The following is a 21,004-nucleotide window of genomic DNA, read 5'->3' on the forward strand; positions in this document are numbered from 1 at the left end:
TAAATTTTGTTTTGTTTAAAACTAAGCGGTTGGGCCAGCTGCACCACTCCTGGAATATTTACTTTATACCTGATTAAAACAACTAGCAAAGTTAGCATCCTAGCTACTTTCTTAAAACATTTGAGGGGTCTGGCCTGGTCCATAACAGATTGGGGGCTTGTCCAGGATTTGTTCTATAGTTCTAAATTGGGATTAGGGTTGTTGGACTCAAAGGCTGTGAGTGGCAGGTGTTAGTGTCTTTTGTTCTGGGTGTTAATTTTGGTAGGTTTAAACAATGCTTGGGATAGCAATGGCTCTTTCAGTCACCAAGAGTTTTCGGGGGAGGGAAGTAGTAACTTTGGGAGTTTTACCAACGGTGAATAAGGCAAAGCTGCTGGAATTAGCAGACAAGCTGGGGTTTGTGGCTGCCTCCTTCCATAAGAGAAGGAGAGATAATTACAGCAATAGCTCAACATTTAAATTTGTGAGAAATGCCATCAGAATCTTTAGAGATGGCTAAAGTTCAATTGAAAATGAAACAACTTGAGGCAAAAGATAAGGAAAGGGCAACAGAAATGAAATGGTTTGAATTATGATTAAGAGCAGAGGAAAGGGGAAAAGAACAAATTGATGTAGCAAACAAAAAGAAAAAGAGAGACAAAAGAGACAGTTGAGAGAAAAGGAAGAAAGAGAGGGAGTTTGAACTTCAGAAATTAGCACTTAAACAGGAAAGTCGGCTTAAAAGGATGGAAATGAAGGCTGAAGATAAACTTAGTGAGGATGATCAAACCCATGGTAGCCAAAGGCCTGGTCAGAAACTGTTTAAATATATTCAGGATGTGGAGATGCCAGTGTTGGACTGTTGGACAAAGTTAAAAATCACAGAACACCAGGTCCAACAGGTTTATATGGATGCACTATCTTTTGGAGCGATGCTCTTTCATCTGGTAGCTGTCAAGCAGGATCATAAGACATAGAATTTACAGCAAAATGATACAGCTGAAATGATATATTGAACCAACTGAGATTGCTGTTAAGTATTTCATCTTTTAGAACGGACTGCAGATTTCGGTTCATTAATATGTAAATCCCGGGACTTCTTTTACATCACATTCTGGAAGTAACTTAAGGTTTTCTTTTTAAAAAGGTGACAGTGTATTAAAGGTGTGAGGTTAGAGTCTGTCTACATCCCAATCTTGAGTCAGACTGGTTCTATTTCCAAAGTAGAAATGTTTAAAATGTTATATGGATTGACCGCCTGCATTGACTGCCTGCAGGTTGTGAGCTTTTTAGCAAAATAGAATGTATTCTCAAATGCAAATTCACCCCATAGACTTACACGTGTGTGTGCAAGTGTCACAAGGATGTAGTTGAATTTTGCCAGACCTATGGAAAACCACAGACTGCAATAAAACTCGCACCTTTAATACCTATTCCCGCAGTTGAGGAACCTTTTACAAGAGTCTTAATTGATTGCATAGGACCCCTACCCAAAACAAAAAGTGGGAATCAGTATTTTTTAACAATAATGGATGTGTCCTCTAGATTTCCAGAGGCCGTTCCATTACGCAGCATAACAGCTACTAGGATTGTAAAAGAATTACTCAAATTTTTCACTCGATACAGACTACCCACAGAGATACAATCAGATGAAGGGTCACATTTAAATTGAAATTATTCAAGGAAGTTATGGACATCTAAAGAAAAACACAATTCAAATCTACTGCGTACTATCCAGAGTCAGAGGGAATGCTCAAAAAGTGGCACCAGACATTAAAGACCAGGTTGAGGATTTATGGTTAAGACTATCCAGATGATTGGGTTAAGGGAATTCTGTTTGTACTTTTTGCGATCAGAGATGCACCAAATGAATCAACCAAATTCAGTCCATTTGAATTAGTTTTTGAGCAAGAAGTGAGAGGACTGCTAATTGCATATTTGGACTATGTGTCAAATTTTAGGGAACAATTAAATAGAGCAGGGGAGTTGGCTAGACGGCATTTAAAAGTATCACGGCATACAATGAAACAGGAAACCGACAAGAAATCAAAAACTTACAATTTTGCTATCAAATGTTAGTTTTGCTATAAAATGTTAGTGTTACTTCCAATGATTGGTGAACCTTTGAAAGCAAGGTTTAGTGGACCTTATCAAGTCGAAAGGAAATTGAGGTGAACTATTTGATAAAGACTGCAGACAGAAAGAAATCTCGCAGAGTGTGTCCTGTGAATATACTCAAAAGATATTTTGACAGGGAAGGAAGGCCAAGTAGACTGTGTTATTGGTTGCAACACAGAGAGAAGAATCAAGTTTAGAGGATTTTGATTTGGACATTCCTCAAATTAAATTTGACAATGAGGAAGTTGTCAAAAATTGGGATAAGTTATTGAGCCACCTTTCAAAGGAAAATTTAAATGACCTGAAAGAGTTATTACTATCACATGGGGAGATATGTGGAAATAAGCTGGGAAGTACTAATCTAATTATGCAAGATGTAGATATAGGCGATGCTGTTCTGATTAAGCAACATCCTTAATGGCATAACCCTCTAAAGTTGGCACAGGTCAAAAGGAGATTGAACACATGCTCCCAGATGATAGAATTGAAGTAGGTTACAGTGACTGGAGCTCAACCATAGTAATGGTGCCAAAACCAGATGGTACCCAATAGTTATGTGTGGACTATTGCAAAATCAATACAGTTACAAAGACATTGCATATCTGATTCCGCATTTGGAAGACTGTGTTGCAAAGATGGCACAAGTACCTAAGTTGGACTTGTTCAGAGGTCACTGGCAGGTACCTTTGTCCAAAAGAGTGAAGGACAATTTCAGCTTTCGTAACTCCAAATGGACTGTATCAGTTTAAAGTCATGGCATTTGGTATGAAAGATGCGCCAGCCACTTTTAAGAGACTTATCAATAACGTCATTGCCGGATTACCAAATTGTGTAGTTTGTATTGATGACGTGGTGATTCTTAGTTACACATGGAAGGAATATTTGCAACATTTATCAGAATTGTTTGATCGACTTCAGGAGGCAGGCTTGGTGATAAACCTGGCTAAAAGTGAATTTGACAAAGCCAAATTCATCTTCCTTGGCCATATAATTGGACATGGATAAATGGTCCCTCGGAATGCAAAAACAAAAGTAATCGGGGAGTGTCTCATTAAAAAAAACAGTATTATGATTCCTGGGATCTTATTGAAAATTCATACCAAATTATATAGTGTGTCTGCTTCACTCACTGAATCGCAAAAGAAAGGCAAGAAGTTTCAGTGGAGAGTGAACTGTCAGAAGGTGTTTGACAGTCTGAAAGCTGTGTTAACCCCTGCCCTAGTATTAGCCATGCCTAATTACACAAAGCCAGTCAAAGTGACTATCAATGCGAGTGATGTGGGTGTCGGTGCTGTGCTCTTACCAGAAGACAATGAGTAAATAGATCTATTGGGTATTTCTCCAGGAAATTGAACATTCATCAGCAGAAATATCCGACAGTTGAGAAGGAGACTTTGAACTTGATGTTGGCTTTACAACATTTCAGTGTTTATTTTACCAGTAATGTGTCTGAGACAATCATATATGCTTGTGGAAATTTGTGGAGAAATTTAATGATAAAAATGTCAGACTTTCAATGGAGCATGTTCATACAGCTATTCAATTTGAAAATTGTGCATATGGCAGGACAGGAAAACATGATTACTGATGCATTGTTGAATGAGAAATGGAGGTAATTGATGGCGGGGTAAAATATACTGATACAAAATGTAGTAGTGCATGTTTGCATGATTATTGTCAATGTAATGTGTATGGATGTTGTAGTGTATTAACAATTTAAGATTAAGGGGTTTTAAAATGGAGCTATTTTGGATATTGATGGTTCATGTTTTTTAAGGTGGGAGGTGTGATAATGCTGCTCCTTTAACAAGGTAATGTTTTTTTTCCAGAGGAGTCGTAAACACAGAGACTCCAGGGGGTCTAGATTTGAAGCGTTTTAGGGCCAATTTGATTACAGCTAATAGATACTGCCTCAGGAAAAAGGTTTTCAAGTTTAAAAAAGCATTCGTACAATGAAAGGGGAGTGGGCCAGTTCTCGTGTCTCAGCTTTTCTCTGGTTTGGCTTGGTTTTGGCAAGCAGTCAGTTGGGAAGCTGCTAGATCCAACGAAGCAGGTCCTCCCTGATGCTTCCTCTCTCTAGCATTTCTCCTGTGAGACCCTGTGTTTGATTTTACCTTTTTTGCCAAGGGGTGTTGATGGGAATTGTTGCAATTATTTGGAACAGCATCATTAAGTTGGGATAATCTGTTGGGTTTTTGGATAGGTTGTTATTCTATATTCTGTTCTCTTTTGTTTGTGATTCATTTGATAATCTTATAAATAACTTCTGTTTTAGATTATATTTGATTGGATTCCCGACAGTGTGGAAACAGGCCCTTTAGCCCAACATGTCCACACCAATTTTGTTTCAAGAGAAGTGATTGGGCCAGCTGCATAACTCCTGCAATATCCACTTTACATCTGGTTAAAACAAATAGCAAAGTTAGCATCTGGGCTACTTTATTGAAACGTTTTGAGGGGGCCTGGCCTGGTCCATAACAAAACATTTTGAACTAGACCCCAAATCCGAACGATTCAGACACAGAACCAGAAGTACATAAAACAGGGACACAGAAATACTAGGCTGGACAGACCATCAACACTTTATTGAAGATGCACTAACAATGTCACCTAACGAGGTGATGAAATATCTGCAGAAAAACACACCAGCTTGGCAAATTTAATTTTCTGGACATGCTTCCAGTCATAGCTAACGATATCAGACTTTGGACGCAGAAAGCTCCAGTCATTCAAAACTGAAACAACCGGTTGTGATCGAGAAATGAAAGGGCCATCACGACGAGAATTGAAACCTGTTTGGACCCAGAGAGACCAGCTCACGGTAAAGCTCGACGTATTGATACTGGGAGCAAGAGTGATTGTCCTGGGCAAAGGTCGCCATCAAATACTGTCTGAATTCCACCAGGCAAAAGTGAGGACTGCAGATGCTGGAGATCAGAGTCTAGATTAGAGATGTGCTGGGAAAGCACAGCAGGTCAGGCAGTATCAAATGAAGGGCTTTTGCCTGAAATGTCAATTTTCTTGCTCCTCGGATGCTGCCTGACCGGTTGTGCTTTTCCAGCACCGCTCTAATCTAGACTCTGAATTCCACCAGGGCCATACAAGGGTCTCCAAAATGTTGTGGAGTAGTTATGTGTGTCAGCCAGGCCTGGATGCAGACATAGCTGTATTGGTGGGTAGTGCCAAGAGCGCCAACATGGACAGAAATTACCACTAACAGCTCCCTCACATCCATGGGAATAAATGAGTAAGCCTTGGACCCAGTTGCATTTTGACTGTGCATGTCCTTTCATGAGTTCAAAGTTCTTAGTCATTGTAGATGTGAGGTCAGGACCAGTGACGTAAAAAGTTCGGGTAGGTGCGGCAGTCCTGAATAAGCACGTGGGTCACATGAAGACTGCAAACTCACAAACAATACAGGAGCAAAATGTGCCCTACCCCTTGGAAAGGCTGCTGGAACCCATGGGTTCACCCTCCTCATCAAGAGTTGATGAGTCACAAATATACATAAGAACTTGGAGCATTTAGTCCTTCGAGCCAGCTCCGCCATTCAGTAAGATCATGACTGATCTTTTCATGGTCTCAGCTCCACTTACTCACCCTCTCACCATAACTCTTAATTCCTTCATTGTACAAATAAATCTATCTTAGCTTTAAAACCATTTCCTGAAGTAGAGTCAACTACTTCGCTGAGCAGGGAGTTCCATAGATTCACAGCCTTTTGGGTGAAGAATTTCCTTCTCAATTCAGTCCTAAATTTTCTCTCCCTAATTTTTATGCTGTTCCCTCTTGTCCTCGTTTCACCTGCCAGTGGAAAATCCTCTCTACATCTATCTTATCTATTCCCTTCATAATTTTATGTTTCTATAAGATCCCCCCTCATTCTTCAAAATTCCAATGAATATAATCACAGCCTACTCAGTCTGTTCTCATAAGCCAACCTCACAACTCCGGAATCAACCTAGTAAACCTCCTCTGCACCCCCTCTCATGCTAGTCGTCAGAATCTGAGATGGGCACAAGGATGTAGCTGCCTCAACACCTTTGCCACTGGAAGAAGAGTATGAAATTCTACCAAGGTGTTCCTTGCACAAGAGGCAAACTCCTGTGTGTTACATACTGCCCATATCAGATGCCAAGTCAGAAGATTCTGACTTGATGCTAAAATGCCCCAGGAGGCTCTCCAAGATAAAGGACCAGCCTATGTCGTTGGACTGAGAAGGTGGTGGAATGTAGTGATCATACCATGGTCAACCAGCTGGACTTTAGAGAATGCGAGTTTCCTAATTGGGGCTGTTAATCTGATACAAGCAGGGAGCCCTGACTGACATATAAAAAGAGGAGTGCCAAACGTACCAATACTCTGAGAGCTGACTCTGAGTGAGGCATGGACTCCTTGTGTGGACGCCCTAGTTACAAAGGCCCAACAACATCTTCTTCAGGCAGCTGACAAAATTTGGCATGACGGCAAATACCCTTGCCAACTTTTAGAGATGCGCCATCGAGAGCATTCTGTCTAGATGTATAACTACCTGGTATGGCAATTGTACCATTCAAGATCAGAGGTGGTTACAGACAGTGGTGAACTCGGCCCTGACAATCGCAAAGGCCAACCTCCCATCTATAGAATCCATCTATCAGGCCCACTGTCAAGTAAAGGCCACTAACATTCTCAAGATCCATCCCACCCTGGCAATGGTTGAACTATACTAACCCGTTAGTGGCACACAGTTTCTTGTGAGCCCCTACAACTTCCAGAACATTTCCTAAGACCTGACTGCAGCACCTACCCACTTAATAACTCCACAAACCTGGACTAAGTTCCATCTACTCTTGGGACTGAATCAATCTTTCCTGCACAGACTACATGTCTTGCTGAAAATCAGCACTCCGAACACTCCTAATTTTGGAGTCTACTGTCTGCCTTCTTCACACTTACTGATCTTCAGTTTCTAACTGGCTGCTTTGAACTCCTGTTGAGCAAACCGAAAACTGTCCTGAATGACCTGTTGAAAACCTTGCAATAAGCCTTTCCCCTATTGCCATACAAAATTAAATGTTACCACTGAGCAGCTTTTGGAACTGTCAGTTTCACATATGTTACCAGTCATAGATTGCTGGCTTGATCAGGATTCAGAGAAAGATAAAACTGGAGGATTTCATCTCAACTCTTGTGCAAACAATAATCGAACGGGCAAGTAAACCAAAAGAAAGCCCTCAAACGTGAACTGTAAAACTAAAAACAGTAACTGAAATCTCATTGAACTAAAATGTAATTCCTGGAATGTTTATCTTTTGTTTTCTTTGGAAAGTTTATCTTTATAAGTGCTTGTGGTACTTAATCACTCTGTGCCCAACACTTGGATATCCTTAGTCTTAAATAATAACTAATTAACATGCTATGAATATTATGCTCAGAATTTTCTAAGAATTAGTTTTTCATTTCTATCCTGCCAGCAAAATGAAGATCAAGCGCAAATAAGTTAAATATTCATTTCAGAATTATGATTCTCAAAATCATCTGGCATTAATTGAGGCTGCTAAGTGTGATGAAAACTTTATTCACAGAACAACATATATCAGTTGTGGCAATACTATGGCTTTAAGAGGTTATTTTGTCATGGTTACTTTTAAGAGAGAGTTTGAACAAGATGTGGTAAGCAATCTGTAAGAAAGTAAAGAGCTTGTGATGCCTTGGGTTTTTTTCCCAAATTTTGAACAATAGAAGCAGCCTGCATGGGTGTGGTCAAGCTCCGACCCACAGAACTAGGACTTGTAGTTTTAGCGTTCAACAGAAGCTGCTGGGATTGTGAAAAAGCTGCCATGTCTCTCTTTGTTATAGCTGAAAACTGAAGTTCTTTCTCTCACAGAATCGTGTTTTAATGTTTTTTTCGCCTGAATTAGAGTTGCACATAAGACAATCTGTTTTCTGAATTTGCCTTTTTGCCAAGGGTGTGGTTATGGGATATCACTACATTGGAAAGGTTACTGTTTAGTAGTAAAATAATCTATTATTCTGTTAAGTTTTCCAATTATTATTCCAAGTTCCCCTTTCTTTTGTTGTTAACTATGGCATTTGAATAAATTAACATAAAGTAGTTTGATCAATCAAATGGCATCTGAAACATAGCACATCACATTTACCTTTAAAGTCAGAAGAAGTTAGGGTCTGGGCTACCTTCTTAATATATTTTGGTCCATGTTATGGTCTAGCCCATAACACAGTTTTAAGCCAATTTCACTTCAGTCCAACTCCACAGCAAGAATGAGGATTTTCCTGGGTATAGTATATATATTGTATTGCAGTGATTCAAAATATCTTTTTAAATCTTACATTTTTTCCCAGAATCTATTGGACCTCATTCTCCAAACACAGACTCAGTTTTTTTTGTCTACAATGTAAATGTGTCCTGTTTCTGAAATCATACCTGATCTGGCACTAGAAGAAAGCTAAATGAGAACTTGAAGTTGGTTTAGACCTTTATACTCAATGTCCAAACTTCTTGCTTAACAGGGTGTCTTGTGCATGCATCACTGAAAACTAGTATGCAAGCACAACAGGTAATAAGAAAAGCAAATGGAATATTGGCATTTATTGACAAAGGAATAGGGTGTAAAAGTAGTGAATTGTTGCTGCATCTGTGCAAGGCATTTGTAACATCACACCTACAGTATTGTGTATAATTTTGGATGTAGTTCCCTTGGAAGTCGTCAGAAGAGGTTTGCTAGATTGATTCCAGAAATGAGGGGATTGTCTTATGGGAGAGATTGAGCAGTTTAGACCAATACTGTCTGAAGTTCAGAAGAATGAGAGGAGACCGAAACAAGGTATATAAAATGAGAAAGGCAATTGACAAGGTAGATGTAGAGAGGATGTTCTTTCATAGAGCAATCTGAAACTACAGGTCAAACAGAGATGAGAAGAAATTACTTCTCTCAAAGGTTGGTTAATCTATGTAATTTGGTACCCCAGAGTACAGTGGATGCCAGGACATTGAGTAAGTTTAAGGACGGAGGTTTAAGGACAGATTTTTGATTAGTAATGGGTTGAAAGGTAATGAACAGCAGGCAGGAAAGTGGAATTGAGGCCAAGATGGGATTAGCCATGATCATATTAAATGACGGAGGAGGCATGAGTGGCGAAATTGCCTACTGCTGCTCCGAGTTAATATGTTCTTATGTTTTTATCACAACAAGCTGTAGCATTGATGATGGACGAGAAGTGCAAATTTACAATGAGCTATTTACACTGCTCTTTTTTATCCACATTATTTTGATACAGTTTATAGTAAGAACACTCGAATATTATTGTCCAATATCTGACTTTTCCTTTGTGTGGCACAATTTTTGATATACAATTAATAACATCAAAGGTGAATTTAAAGCACAAGTCAGCATTGTGGGCAGAAATTGTACATTGAAGTTATTTTAATTACAATAACTTTACAATTTGATTTTATCAATATGTGTTTTGCTTTGGAGCGTTCTCACATGCATAACAGGAACAGTGAGCACACTTATACCCAAACTTTTGAGCTGTTGAAATTAGTGGAAGACAAGTCTTGGGTTGGAACTGAGCAGGTGGCATTTGTCTGAATTCCAAATAAGCATTCCAAATGGAAATATCTCTGCCAAGGTCTTCTGATGCCAGCCTGTGGATTTTTGAGGGTTCTATTTCAAAGATAGATTTATTGGTAGTGTTTACTTAAGATTCATGTACTAATAAAATAGATAAATTGTAATATATTACAAATGATTAATCATGTATAATTAAAAACAGTTTTTATTCTAAAACAGAATTATGCTTGAAGAATTTACATGCTTTGTCTTCTATTGGTTTGATAAAAATGGATGAAGAGATCAATTTCAAGCCGACAGGTGAAAATATCATTCCAAAAATTCTAATAAAATTTTGTTTTAATGAAAAATATCATAACAGTATTTATTATTGATATTGTAATATATTAAAGCTTTTCCTTTATATTTAATAGAAACTGGGAGACTAATGGCTCGTTATTGCATTGCTTTCGACACAATGAAACTTTTCTACTTGGTCACTGGAAACGAAACTTTAAATGAACTGGTAATTTGATAACTCATTCGAAGTAACAAATAAAAAGTTTTAATTTCAGATCCAAAAATGATGATGCACCTATTTCAAATTGCTCATTTTAAATTTCTAGGTGGATCTGGAAAACGTAAATAATAATTTCACAGTATCTAAAGTAGACTTACTGTGATTATTTGGGTAGGGGAGCACATTGACAACTGAAGTCGGTTAACAATTTAGAGGTTTGGAAAAATAATCTGGCTGCATGAGTTCCAAGTCCCACCAAGCCAGCAAAGGCCCTTCAATGAACAAAAAAGAATTTCAAAATTTAAATTCAGTTAATGGTGACTGTGAAACTACTGTATTACAAATACAATGGGTTCACTAATATTTAGAGTCATAGAGATGTTCAAGGAGAAAGTGAGGACTGCAGATGCTGGAGATCAGAGCTGAAAATGTGTTGCTGGAAAAGTGCAGCAGGTCAGGCAGCATCTAAGGAGCAGGAGAATTGACGTTTTGGGCATGAGCCCTTCTTCAGGAATGAGGAAAGTGTGTCCAGCAGGCTAAGATAAAAGGTAGGGAGGAGGGACTTGGGGGAGGGGCGTTGGAAATGCGATAGGTGGAAGGAGGTCAAGGTGAGGGTGATAGGCCGGAGTGGGGGTTGGTCCGGGTGTCCCAGAGGTGTTCTCTGAAACGTTCCAACTTGCGGAACGTTTCAGAGAACACCTCTGGGACACCCGGACCAACCAACATAACCACCCCGTGGCTCAACACTTCAACTCCCCCTCCCACTCCACCAAGGACATGCAGGTCCTTGGACTCCATCGCCAGACCAAAGCAACACGACGGTTGGAGGAAGAACGCCTCATCTTCCACCTAGGAACCCTCCAACCACAAGGGATGAACTCAGATTTCTCCAGTTTCCTCATTTCCCCTCCCCCCACCTTGTCTCAGTCAAATCCCTCGAACTCAGCACCGCCTTCCTAACCTGCAATCTTCTTCCTGACCTCTCCGCCCCCACCCCCATTCCGGCCTATCACCCTCACCTTGACCTCCTTCCACCTATCGCATTTCCAACGCCCCTCTCCCAAGTCCCACCTCCCTACCTTTTATCTTAGCCTGCTGGACACACTTTCCTCAATCCTGAAGAAGGGCTCATGCCTGAAACGTCGATTCTCCTGCTCCTTGGATGCTGCCTGACCTGCTGTGCTCATAGAGATGTACAGCATGGAAACACACTCTTCGGTCCCACCCATCCATGCCGACCAGATATCCCAACACAATCTAGTCTCACCTGCCAGCACCCGGCCCATATCCCTCCAAACCCTTCCTATTCATATACCGATCCAAATGCCTCTTGAATGTTGCAATTGTACCATCCTCCACCACACCCTCTGGCAGCTCATTCCATACATGTACCACCCTCTGCGTGAAAACGTTGCCCCTTAGGTCTTTTTTATATCTTTCCCCTCTCACCCTAAACCTATGCCCTCTAGTTCTGGACTCCCCCAACCCAGGGAAAAGACTGTCTATTTATCCTATCCATGCACCTCATAATTTTGTCAATCTCTATAAGGTTACCTCAGCCTCAGCCTCAGCTTCAGCCTCCGACACTCCTGGGAAACAGCCCCAGCCTGTTCAGCCTCTCCCTGTAGCTCAAATCCTCCAACCCTGGCAACATCCTTGTAAATCTTTTCTGAACCCTTTCAAGTTTCACAACATGTTTCCGATAGGAAGGAGACCAGAATTGCACGCAATATTCCAACAGTGGCCTAACCAATGTCCTGTACAGCCGCAACATGACCTCCCAACTCCTGTACTCAATACTCTGACCAAGAAAGGAAAGCATACCAAACGCCTTCTTCACTATCCTATCTACCTGCAACTCCACTTTCAAGGAGCTATGAACCTGCATTCCAAGGTCTCTTTGTTCAGCAACACTCCCTAGGACCTTACCATTAAGTGTATAAGTCCTGCTAAGATTTGCTTTACCAAAATGCAGCACCTTGCATTTTTCTGAATTAAACTCCATCTGCCACTCCTCAGCCCTTGGCCCATCTGGTCCAGATCCTGTTGTAATCTGAGGTAATCCTCTTCGCTGTCCACTACACCTCCAATTTTGGTGTCATCTGCAAACTTACTAACTGTACCTCTTATGCTCGCATCCAAATCATTTATGTAAATGACAAAAAGTAGAGGGCCCAGCACCGATCCTTGTGGCACTCCACTGGTCACAGGCCTCCAGTCTGAAAAACAACCTTCCACCACCACTCTCTGTCTTCTACCTTTGAGCCAGTTCTGTTTCCAAATGGCTAGTTCTTCCTGTATTCCATGAGATCTGACCTTGCTAATCAGTCTCCCATGGGGAACCTTGTCGAACGCCTTACTGAAGTCCATAAAGGTCACATCTACTGCTTTGCCCTCATCAATCCTCTTTGTTGCTTCTTCAAAAAACTCAGTCAAGTTTGTGAGACATGATTTCCCATGCACAAATCCATTTTGACTATCCCTAATCAGTCCTTGCCTTTCCAAATACATGTACATCCTGTCCCTCAGGATTCCCTCCAACAACTTGCCCACCACCGAGGTCAGACTCACTGGTCTGTAGTTCCCTGGCTTGTCTTTACCACCCTTCTTAAACAGTGGCACCACGTTTGCCAACCTCCAGTCTTCCAGCACCTCACCTGTGACTATCAATGATACAAACATCTCAGCAAGAGGCCCGGCAATCACTTCTCTAGCTTCCCACAAAGTTCTCGGGTACATCTGATCAGGTCCTGGGGATTTATCCACTTTTAACCATTTCAAGACATCCAGCACTTCCTCCTCTTGCATTTTGCAAGATGTCACCATCTATTTCCCTGCAGTCTATATCTTCCATATCCTTTTCCACAGTAAATACTGATGCAAAATATTCATTTAGTATCTCCCCCATTTTCTGTGGCTCAACATAAAGGCCACCTTGCTGATTTTTGAGGGGGAGAAAGTGAGGACTGCAGATGCTGGAGATCAGAGCTGAAAAATGTGTTGCTGGAAATGCGCAGCAGGTCAGGCTGCATCCAAGGAGCAGGAGAATCTACGTTTCGGGCATAAGCCCAGATTTCTGAAGACGGGCTTATGCCAGAAACGTCGATTCCCCTGCTCCTTGGATGCTGCCTGACCTGCTGTGATCATTGAGAGGCCTTATTCTCTCCTTGGTTACCCTTTTGTCCTTATTATGTTTGTAAAAAACCTTTGGATTCTCCTTAATTCTATTTGCCAAAGCTATCTCATGTCCCCGTTTTGCCCTCCTGATTTCCCTCTTAAGTATACTCCTACTTTCTTTGTACTCTTCTAAGGATTCACTCGATCTATCCTGTCTATACCTGACATATGCTTCCTTCTTTTTCTTAACCAAACCCTCAATTTCTTTAGTCATCCAGCATTCCCTATACCTACCAGCCTTCTCTTTCACCCTGATGGGAATATGCTTTCTCTGGATTCTTGTTGTCTCATTTCTGAGGGCTTCCCATTTTCCAGCCGTCCCTTTACCTGCGAACATCTGCCTCCAATCAGCTTTCGAAAGTTCTTTCCTAATACCTTCAAAATTGGCCTTTCACCGATTTAGAACTTCAACTTTTAGATCTGGTCTACCCTTTTCTATCACTATTTTAAAACGAATAGAATTATGGTCGCCAGCCCCAAAGTTCTCCCCCACTGACACCTCAGTCACCTGCCCTGCCTTATTTCCCAAGAGTAGGTCAAGTTTTGCACCTTCTCTAGTAGGTATATCCACATACTGAATCAAAAAATTGTCTTGTACACACTTAAGAAATTCCTCTCCATCTAAACCTTTAACACTATGGCAATCCCAGTTGATGTTTGGAAAGTTAAAATGCCCTACCATAACTATCCTATTATTCTTACAGATAGCTGAGATCTCCTTACAAGTTTGTTTCTCAATTTCCCTCTGACTATTCAGGGGTCAATAATACAATTCCAATAAGGTGATCATCCCTTTCTTATTTCTCAGTTCCACCCAAATAACTTCCCTGGATGTATTTCTGGGAATATCCTCCCTCAGCACAACTGTAATGCTATCCCTTATCAAAACCGCCAGTCCCCCTCCTCTCTTGCCTCCCTTTCTATCCTTCCTGTAGTATTTGTATCCTGGAACATTAAGCCCCAGTCCTGCACATTCCTGAGCCATGTTTCCGTAATTGCTATGATATCCCAGTCCCATGTTCCTAACCATGCCCTGAGTTCATCTGCCTTCCCTGTTAGGCCCCTTGCATTGAAATAAATGCAGTTTAATTTATTAGTCCTACCTTGTCCCTGGCTGCCCTGACTGTTTGACCCACTTCTGTTCTCAGCTGTACCAGTCTCAGATCAATCTCTTTCCTCACTATCTCCCTGGGTCCCCCCCCACCTTACTAGTTTAAATCCTCCCAAGCAGTTCTAGCAAATTTCCCTGCCAGTATATTAGTCCCCTTCCAATTTAGGTGCAATCCGTCCTTCTTGTACAGGTCACTTCTACCTCAAAAAAGATTCCAATGATCCAAAAATGTGAATCCTTCTCCCATACACCAGCTCCTCAGCCATGCATTTATCTGCTCTATCCTCCTATTCCTGCCCTCACTAGCTCGTAGCACTGGGAGTAATCCAGATATTACTCCCCTTGAGGACCTCCTTTTTAAATTTCTGCCTAACTCCCTGTAATCTCCCTTCAGCGCCTCAACCTTTTCCCTTCCAATGTCGTTGGTTCCAATGTGAACAATGACCTCCTGCTGGCTCCTCTCCCCCGTGAGAACATTCTGCACCCTCTCTAAGGCATCCTTGTTCCTGGCACCAGGGAAACAACACACCATTCTGCTATTTCTCTGCTGGCCACAGAAACGTCTGTCTGTATCTCTGACTACAGAATCCCCTAACACAATTGATCTCTTGGAAGCCGACGTACCCCTCGTTGCATTAGAGCCAGTCTCAATACCAGAAACCTGACTGTTCATGCTACGTTCCCCTGAGAATCCATCACCCCCTACGTTTTCCAAAACAGCATACCTGTTTGAAATGGGTATATCCACAAAAGACTCCTGCACTAGCTGCCTACTGCTCTTACCCTTCCTGGAGTTAACCCCTCTATGTGACTGTATCTGAGACTTCCCCCCTTCCTATAACTGCCATCCATCACATACTGTTGCTGTTTCAAATTCCTCATCGCTTCTATCTGTCTCTCCAACCGATCAACTCGATCTGATAAGATTCGCATCCAACAGCATTTATGGCAGATATCATCCGCAGTAACCTTTAAACTCTCTTTAAACTCCCACATCTAACAAGAAGTACATATCCCTGCAAAGGCCATTTTTGCTCCTTCACAATCTACAGACCCAGAAAATAACACCGTCTTATTCCTCTACAAAAACTGCCCCGGATTAAATTAATAGCTATGACTTTTATTTTAAGTTTAATCAAGAGACTTATCTCCAAAAACATATAATCAAGAAAGAACCCACTAATGCATCCTTTCTCTTGGACAGACTTAAAACAACAATTAACTTATCTGATTCTGTACTGTGAACTTCACCCAACAGTTCCTCCAAGATTAGTTGTGAAATTCACTGTTTGTTAATTTTCCCAGATGCACTCCGATGTCCAGCGATACTTGAATTCAAACACCAAAGGCGGTAACTGTGCAGGTTCTCTCTCTCTCTCTCTCTCTCTCTCTCTCTCTCCTGCACTGTCCTCACCTTTGTCTGCTCTTCTCCCTTTTAAACTGCTGTTGTTTTGACTTTTTCCCCCCAAAGTTTTTGGGAAAGGAAACGTTCCCTGATGGTATATTATTCTAACAAGGTCACAATCCTGCCTGCACCTTGACCATCCATGGCAAAGCAACTGAAGTCTTGCCCTACCAAATCCAGGGCTGCCAGGCTTGGAAGTCTCCCAGCAGCGCACATATTCCGGATCAACACCCTTCCAAAAATGGACTACTTCCTCCGGTGGGTTATCATTCTAATGGGATCACGACCCTGCCTGCACCCTGTCCTAGGATGGGATGCAATGACTCTATGACTATGACACCTGTCCTATATGTGACTCCAAATTTACAGCAGTTTAGTGAACTCGTAACTGCCCCCTGAAATGACCTAATAAACCCAGATAAAGAACCCAGTCAATTTTTCACCTGTTAAGTTAAAAGAAAGAAAGTTGTACAGATCCCTTTCCAGATGTATCCTCTGATCCACAAATAGTAAATTTGTATTTAGGCTTAGGCCATTCAGTGTACTTGCGTAGAGATTCAGGACAATCTTCCGTTATTCCCGTAGAGTAAGTTTGAGATGAAAGTAGTTTATATTGATTCTAGCTCCATAGAAATAAGAGAGGAAAGTCATAGAAGCAATGACAAAGTGATGTCAGTAAATATATATTATTAAAACGCCAAGAGAAACTGCAATTGAAAAATTGATTAGAATTGAGCGGTAAAAGGGATTCCCTACCAGCTGTCAAGAACAAAGTTTCAACGTAATGCTTACTAAGTTATTAAAGTATAATCTTAAAAGGAAGAATGATTATGGTGCCTTTAAGTTCAGGTTTTAAAATAGACAAACTATTACAAGAAGGAAATACAATATTTAATATTATGTTTGAATAGAGGGTTGAGTTGAATGTGCCAATTTGAACATACTTTGTACACACACAGCCCAGATCTTCGTTTTCAGATACTTGGAGACCAGATATGCAGCCAGAGATGTATGTCAGGGCTCAGTGCACTGACTGTTAACGCTTAAATTGTTTTGGCTTACTTACCTCGATAGTTACATAGGAAATATCCAAGTTTAACTCCTGGGTAACTATTTACCCCCCTCCTTGCCCCTCACCACAATCTTACCCCCTTGACCAATCACCCAACCACCTGAATTATACCATGATACACCCCCAATCCAATTAGACTCCATCATAAGGTTGTAACTCCTGAAGACCCTGCCCCTGGCCCAGTGTGGCTCAGCCCAATTACCTCACTGGCCCCAACCCTTTGAGTGCCCCACTGAAGCAACTTGATTAGCCCTAAACTGATGATATCACTCAACTTAAGAGTCTAACAGCACAGACCAAGCCCTTGATATTGCTTGACCCTAGCACCCATCTTGCCCACTTGCCATCCTGCCCAGCTGCCACCTTACCCACATACTTCATTCAACTTACTGCCTAACTCACTTCTTTCACCTGCCCTATTGACTTATAAATTATATGTTCACCCGTTCAATCAATCATTCATTAATTCACAACTGCTTTGAAAAGGTGTTTTAAAAGCAGTTTTTTGCTTCTGTCTTTACTAAAGAAAAGGACCTTGTAGTGAATGAAACCATTGAGGAGCAGGTAGGTATGCTGGAACAGATAGAGATTGAAGAAGCTAATGTGCTGAAAATTTTGACAAACATTAAGATCGACAAGTTGCCAGGGCCAGACCAGATTTGTCCTCGGCTGCTTTGGGAAGCGAGAAATGCGATTGCTTCGACGCTAGTAAAGATCTTTGCATCCTCGCTCTCCACCAGAGTCGAACCTGAGGACTGGAGGGAGGCAAATGTAATTCCTCTCTTCAAGAAAGGAAATAGGGAAATCCCCGGCAATTACAGACCAGTCAGTCTCACGTCTGTCGCCTGCAAGATGTTAGAAAGGATTCTGAGGGATAGGATTTATGACCATCTGGAAGAGCATGGCTTGATTAAAGGCAGTCAGCACGACTTTGTGAGGGGCAGGTCATGCCTCACGAATCTTATTGAGATCTTTGAGGATGTTACTAGACAAGTTGATGAGGGTCGAGTGGTGGATGTGGAGTATATGGACTTCAATAAGGCATTTGATAAGGTTCCCCATGGTAGGCTCATTCAGAAGGCCAGAAAGAATGGGATACAGGGAAATGTAGCTGTCTGGATACAGATTTGACTGGTCGACAGAAGACAGCGAGTGGTAGTGGAAGGAAAGTATTCTGCCTGGAAGTCAGTGGTGAGTGGTGTTCCACAGGGCTCTGTTCTTCGGCCTCTACTCTTTGCAATTTTTATTAATGACTTGGATGAGGAGATTGAAGGATGGGTTAGCAAGTTTGCAGATGACACAAAGGTTGGAGGTGTCGTTGACAGTATAGAGGACTGTTGTAGGCTGCAGCGTGACATTGACAGGATGCAGAGATAGGCTGAGAGGTGGCAGATGGAGTTCAACCTGGATAAATGCGAGGTGATGCATTTTGGAAGGTCGAACTTGAAAGTTGAGTACAGGATTAAAGACAGGATTCTTGGCAGTGTGGAGGAACAGCGAGATCTTGCTGTGCAGGTACATAGATCCCTTAAAATTGCCACCCAGGTGGACAGGGTTGTTAAAAAAGCATATGGTGTTTTGGCTTTCATTAACAGGGGGATTGAGTTTAAGAGCCGTGAGATCTTGTTGCAGCTCTATAAAACTTTGGTTACACCGCACTTGGAATACTGTGTCCAGTTATGGTCGCCCTATTATAGGAAAGATGTGGATGCTTTGGAGAGGGTTCAGAGGAGGTTTACCAGGATGCTGCCTGGAATGGAGGGCTTATCTTACAAAGAGAGGTTGACTGAGCTCGGACTTTTTTCATTGGAAAAATGAAAAAATAGAGGGGACCTAATTGAGGTGTACAAGATATTGAGAGGCATAGATAGAGCTGATAGCCAGAGACTTTTTCCCAGGGCAGAAATGGCTAACACGAGGGGTCATAGTTTTAAGCTGTTTGGCAGAAAGTATAGAGGGGATGTCAGAGGTGGGTTCTTTACGCAGAGAGTTGTGAGAGCATGGAATGCGTTGCCAGCAGCAGTTGTGAAAGCGAGGTCATTGAGGATATTTAAGAGACTGCTGGACATGCATATGGTCACAGAAATTTGAGGGTTCGTACATTAGGTTTACTTTACATGAGGATCAATGGTCGGCACAACATCGTGGGCTGAAGAGCCTGTTCTGTGCTGTACTGTTCTGTGTTCTATGTTCTAAAATCCCAAAGCTTTACAGTGTGTTAGTGAGTATACAGCAGTTAATACCGTAAAAAGCAGGCATGGCTTGTTTTCGCTTCATGATCCAAAGCTAAAAGAAGAACTTTGATTTAAAGTTCTTTACATTTAGCTAAGACTGGAAGTCACAGCTTGAAAAGCAGAACTCATTCATAATGAGAAAAAGTAGCAGCAGAGTGGCAATCTGACAATAACTGATGTTTCTGAGAAGATTTGGGCCATGGTTGTTACTGCCTGTGTACTGCTTTGTGTAAAATAGTCCCCAACTTCCAATTTTTTTGGAAAATTAAAATAATTTATTGTTAGCTTACTTCTTGTGTAAAATCAGATACTAATGCAGACCTGGGCTGAGAGGTGGCAAATGGAATTTAATGCGGAAAAGTGTGAGATGATTCACTTTAGAAGGAGTAACAGAGTACTGGACTAATAGTAAGAGTCTTGGTATTGTAGATGAACAGAGAGATCTTGGTGTCCATGTACATAGATAGTTGAAAGTTCCCACTCAGGTTGATAGGGTTGTTAAGAAGGCGCACATGTGTTAGCTTTTATTGGTAGAGGCATTGAGTTTTGGAACCATGAGGTCATGCTGCAGCTATACAAAACTCTGGTGCGGCTGCACTTGGAGTAGTGCGTACAGTTCTGGTCACCGCTTTATAGGAAAGATGTGGAAGTCTTGGAAAGGGTTCAGAGGAGATTAACTGGGATGTTTCCTGGTTTGGAGGGAAGGTCTTAGGAAGAAAGGCTGACGGACCTGAGGCTGTTTTCGTTAGGCAGAAGAAGTTTGAGTGGTGACTTAATCAGAGGGTTAGATCGGGTGGACAGTGAGAGCCTTTTTCCTCAGATGGTGATGGCTAGCATGAGGGTACATAGCTTTAAATTGAGGGATGATAGATATAGGACAGATGCCAGAGGTAGTTTCTTTACTCAATGAGTAGTAGGGGCGTGGAACGCACTGCCTGCAACAGAAGTAGGTTCGCCAAATTTAAAGGCATTTGAATAGTCATTGGATAGGCATATGGATGAGAATGGAATAGTCTAGGTTAGAGGGGCTGCAGATTTGTTTCACTGGTCATCGAGGGCCAAAAGGCCAATACTGCGCTGTAATGTTTATGTTCTTCTATGTTCTATACCTACTTGTTTTCCACCATTTTAAGAATAATGTAGTTCTGCAATTAATGAATATTCAAATAGCAACGCTTTAACATTGTTATTTGATTGAAATTCAGAGAAATAGGATGAGAAGTGGCTACTCAGCCCCTCTAGTCTGCACCACCATTTAATAAGATCATGGCCAATTGGATGATTGTCTCAACTCATTTTACCTGTGTAAGATATTCAGTGATCCAGCTTGACTGCTTACTGGAGCAAAGAATTCTTAAGATCCACACCTCCTTGAGAATAAATTATTCTCATCTATTTTTAAATGAGACACCCTTTATCCTGAAACTGTGCTTCAAGTTCAAAATTCCCCCACAAGTGAACATCCTCACAGCATCCAATTTGTCAAACAGCTGTCACAATTTTGCATATTTCAGTAAGATTAACTCTCATTTCTTAAAAGAATATGGGCCAATTTGCTCAGCCTTTCCTCATAAGACAACCTTTCATTCGAGGAGTCAACCTGATGAATGTTATCTGGACTTGCTGTAATGCAAGAAAACCCCTGCTTAACAAGGGTACCAAATTGTATACAAAATTTTAAGTGTTGTCTCACCAATATCCTGTATAGTACAGTTGTTGATAAACGTCTCTAATTTAACATTAGTATTGCCAAAAATGATACATGCTGTTGGAGCTCTTCAAATACAGATGCAATATGTCAAATTTCAAAGGGAGCAACAATTTATGCTGAG

The 21,004-nt window shown here is 41.3% G+C and overlaps 1 protein-coding gene across 1 annotated transcript in view; it reads left to right on the forward strand.

Moving 5' to 3' along the window:
- Positions 1-21,004, forward strand: part of hfm1 (helicase for meiosis 1) — a 247,480-nt gene that overhangs the window by 160,780 nt on the left and 65,696 nt on the right. The window contains exons 18-19 of the mRNA XM_087990315.1: positions 9,894-9,974; positions 10,088-10,179. Of these exons, the coding sequence (XP_087846441.1) occupies positions 9,894-9,974; positions 10,088-10,179 (173 nt within the window). The remainder of the gene's footprint in view (positions 1-9,893; positions 9,975-10,087; positions 10,180-21,004) is intronic.

Source organism: Chiloscyllium plagiosum, unplaced genomic scaffold (genome assembly GCF_037043375.1).
Source record: "Chiloscyllium plagiosum isolate Xiang-an unplaced genomic scaffold, Cpla_swu_hap1 HiC_scaffold_9, whole genome shotgun sequence".
Classification (NCBI taxonomy): domain Eukaryota; kingdom Metazoa; phylum Chordata; class Chondrichthyes; order Orectolobiformes; family Hemiscylliidae; genus Chiloscyllium; species Chiloscyllium plagiosum.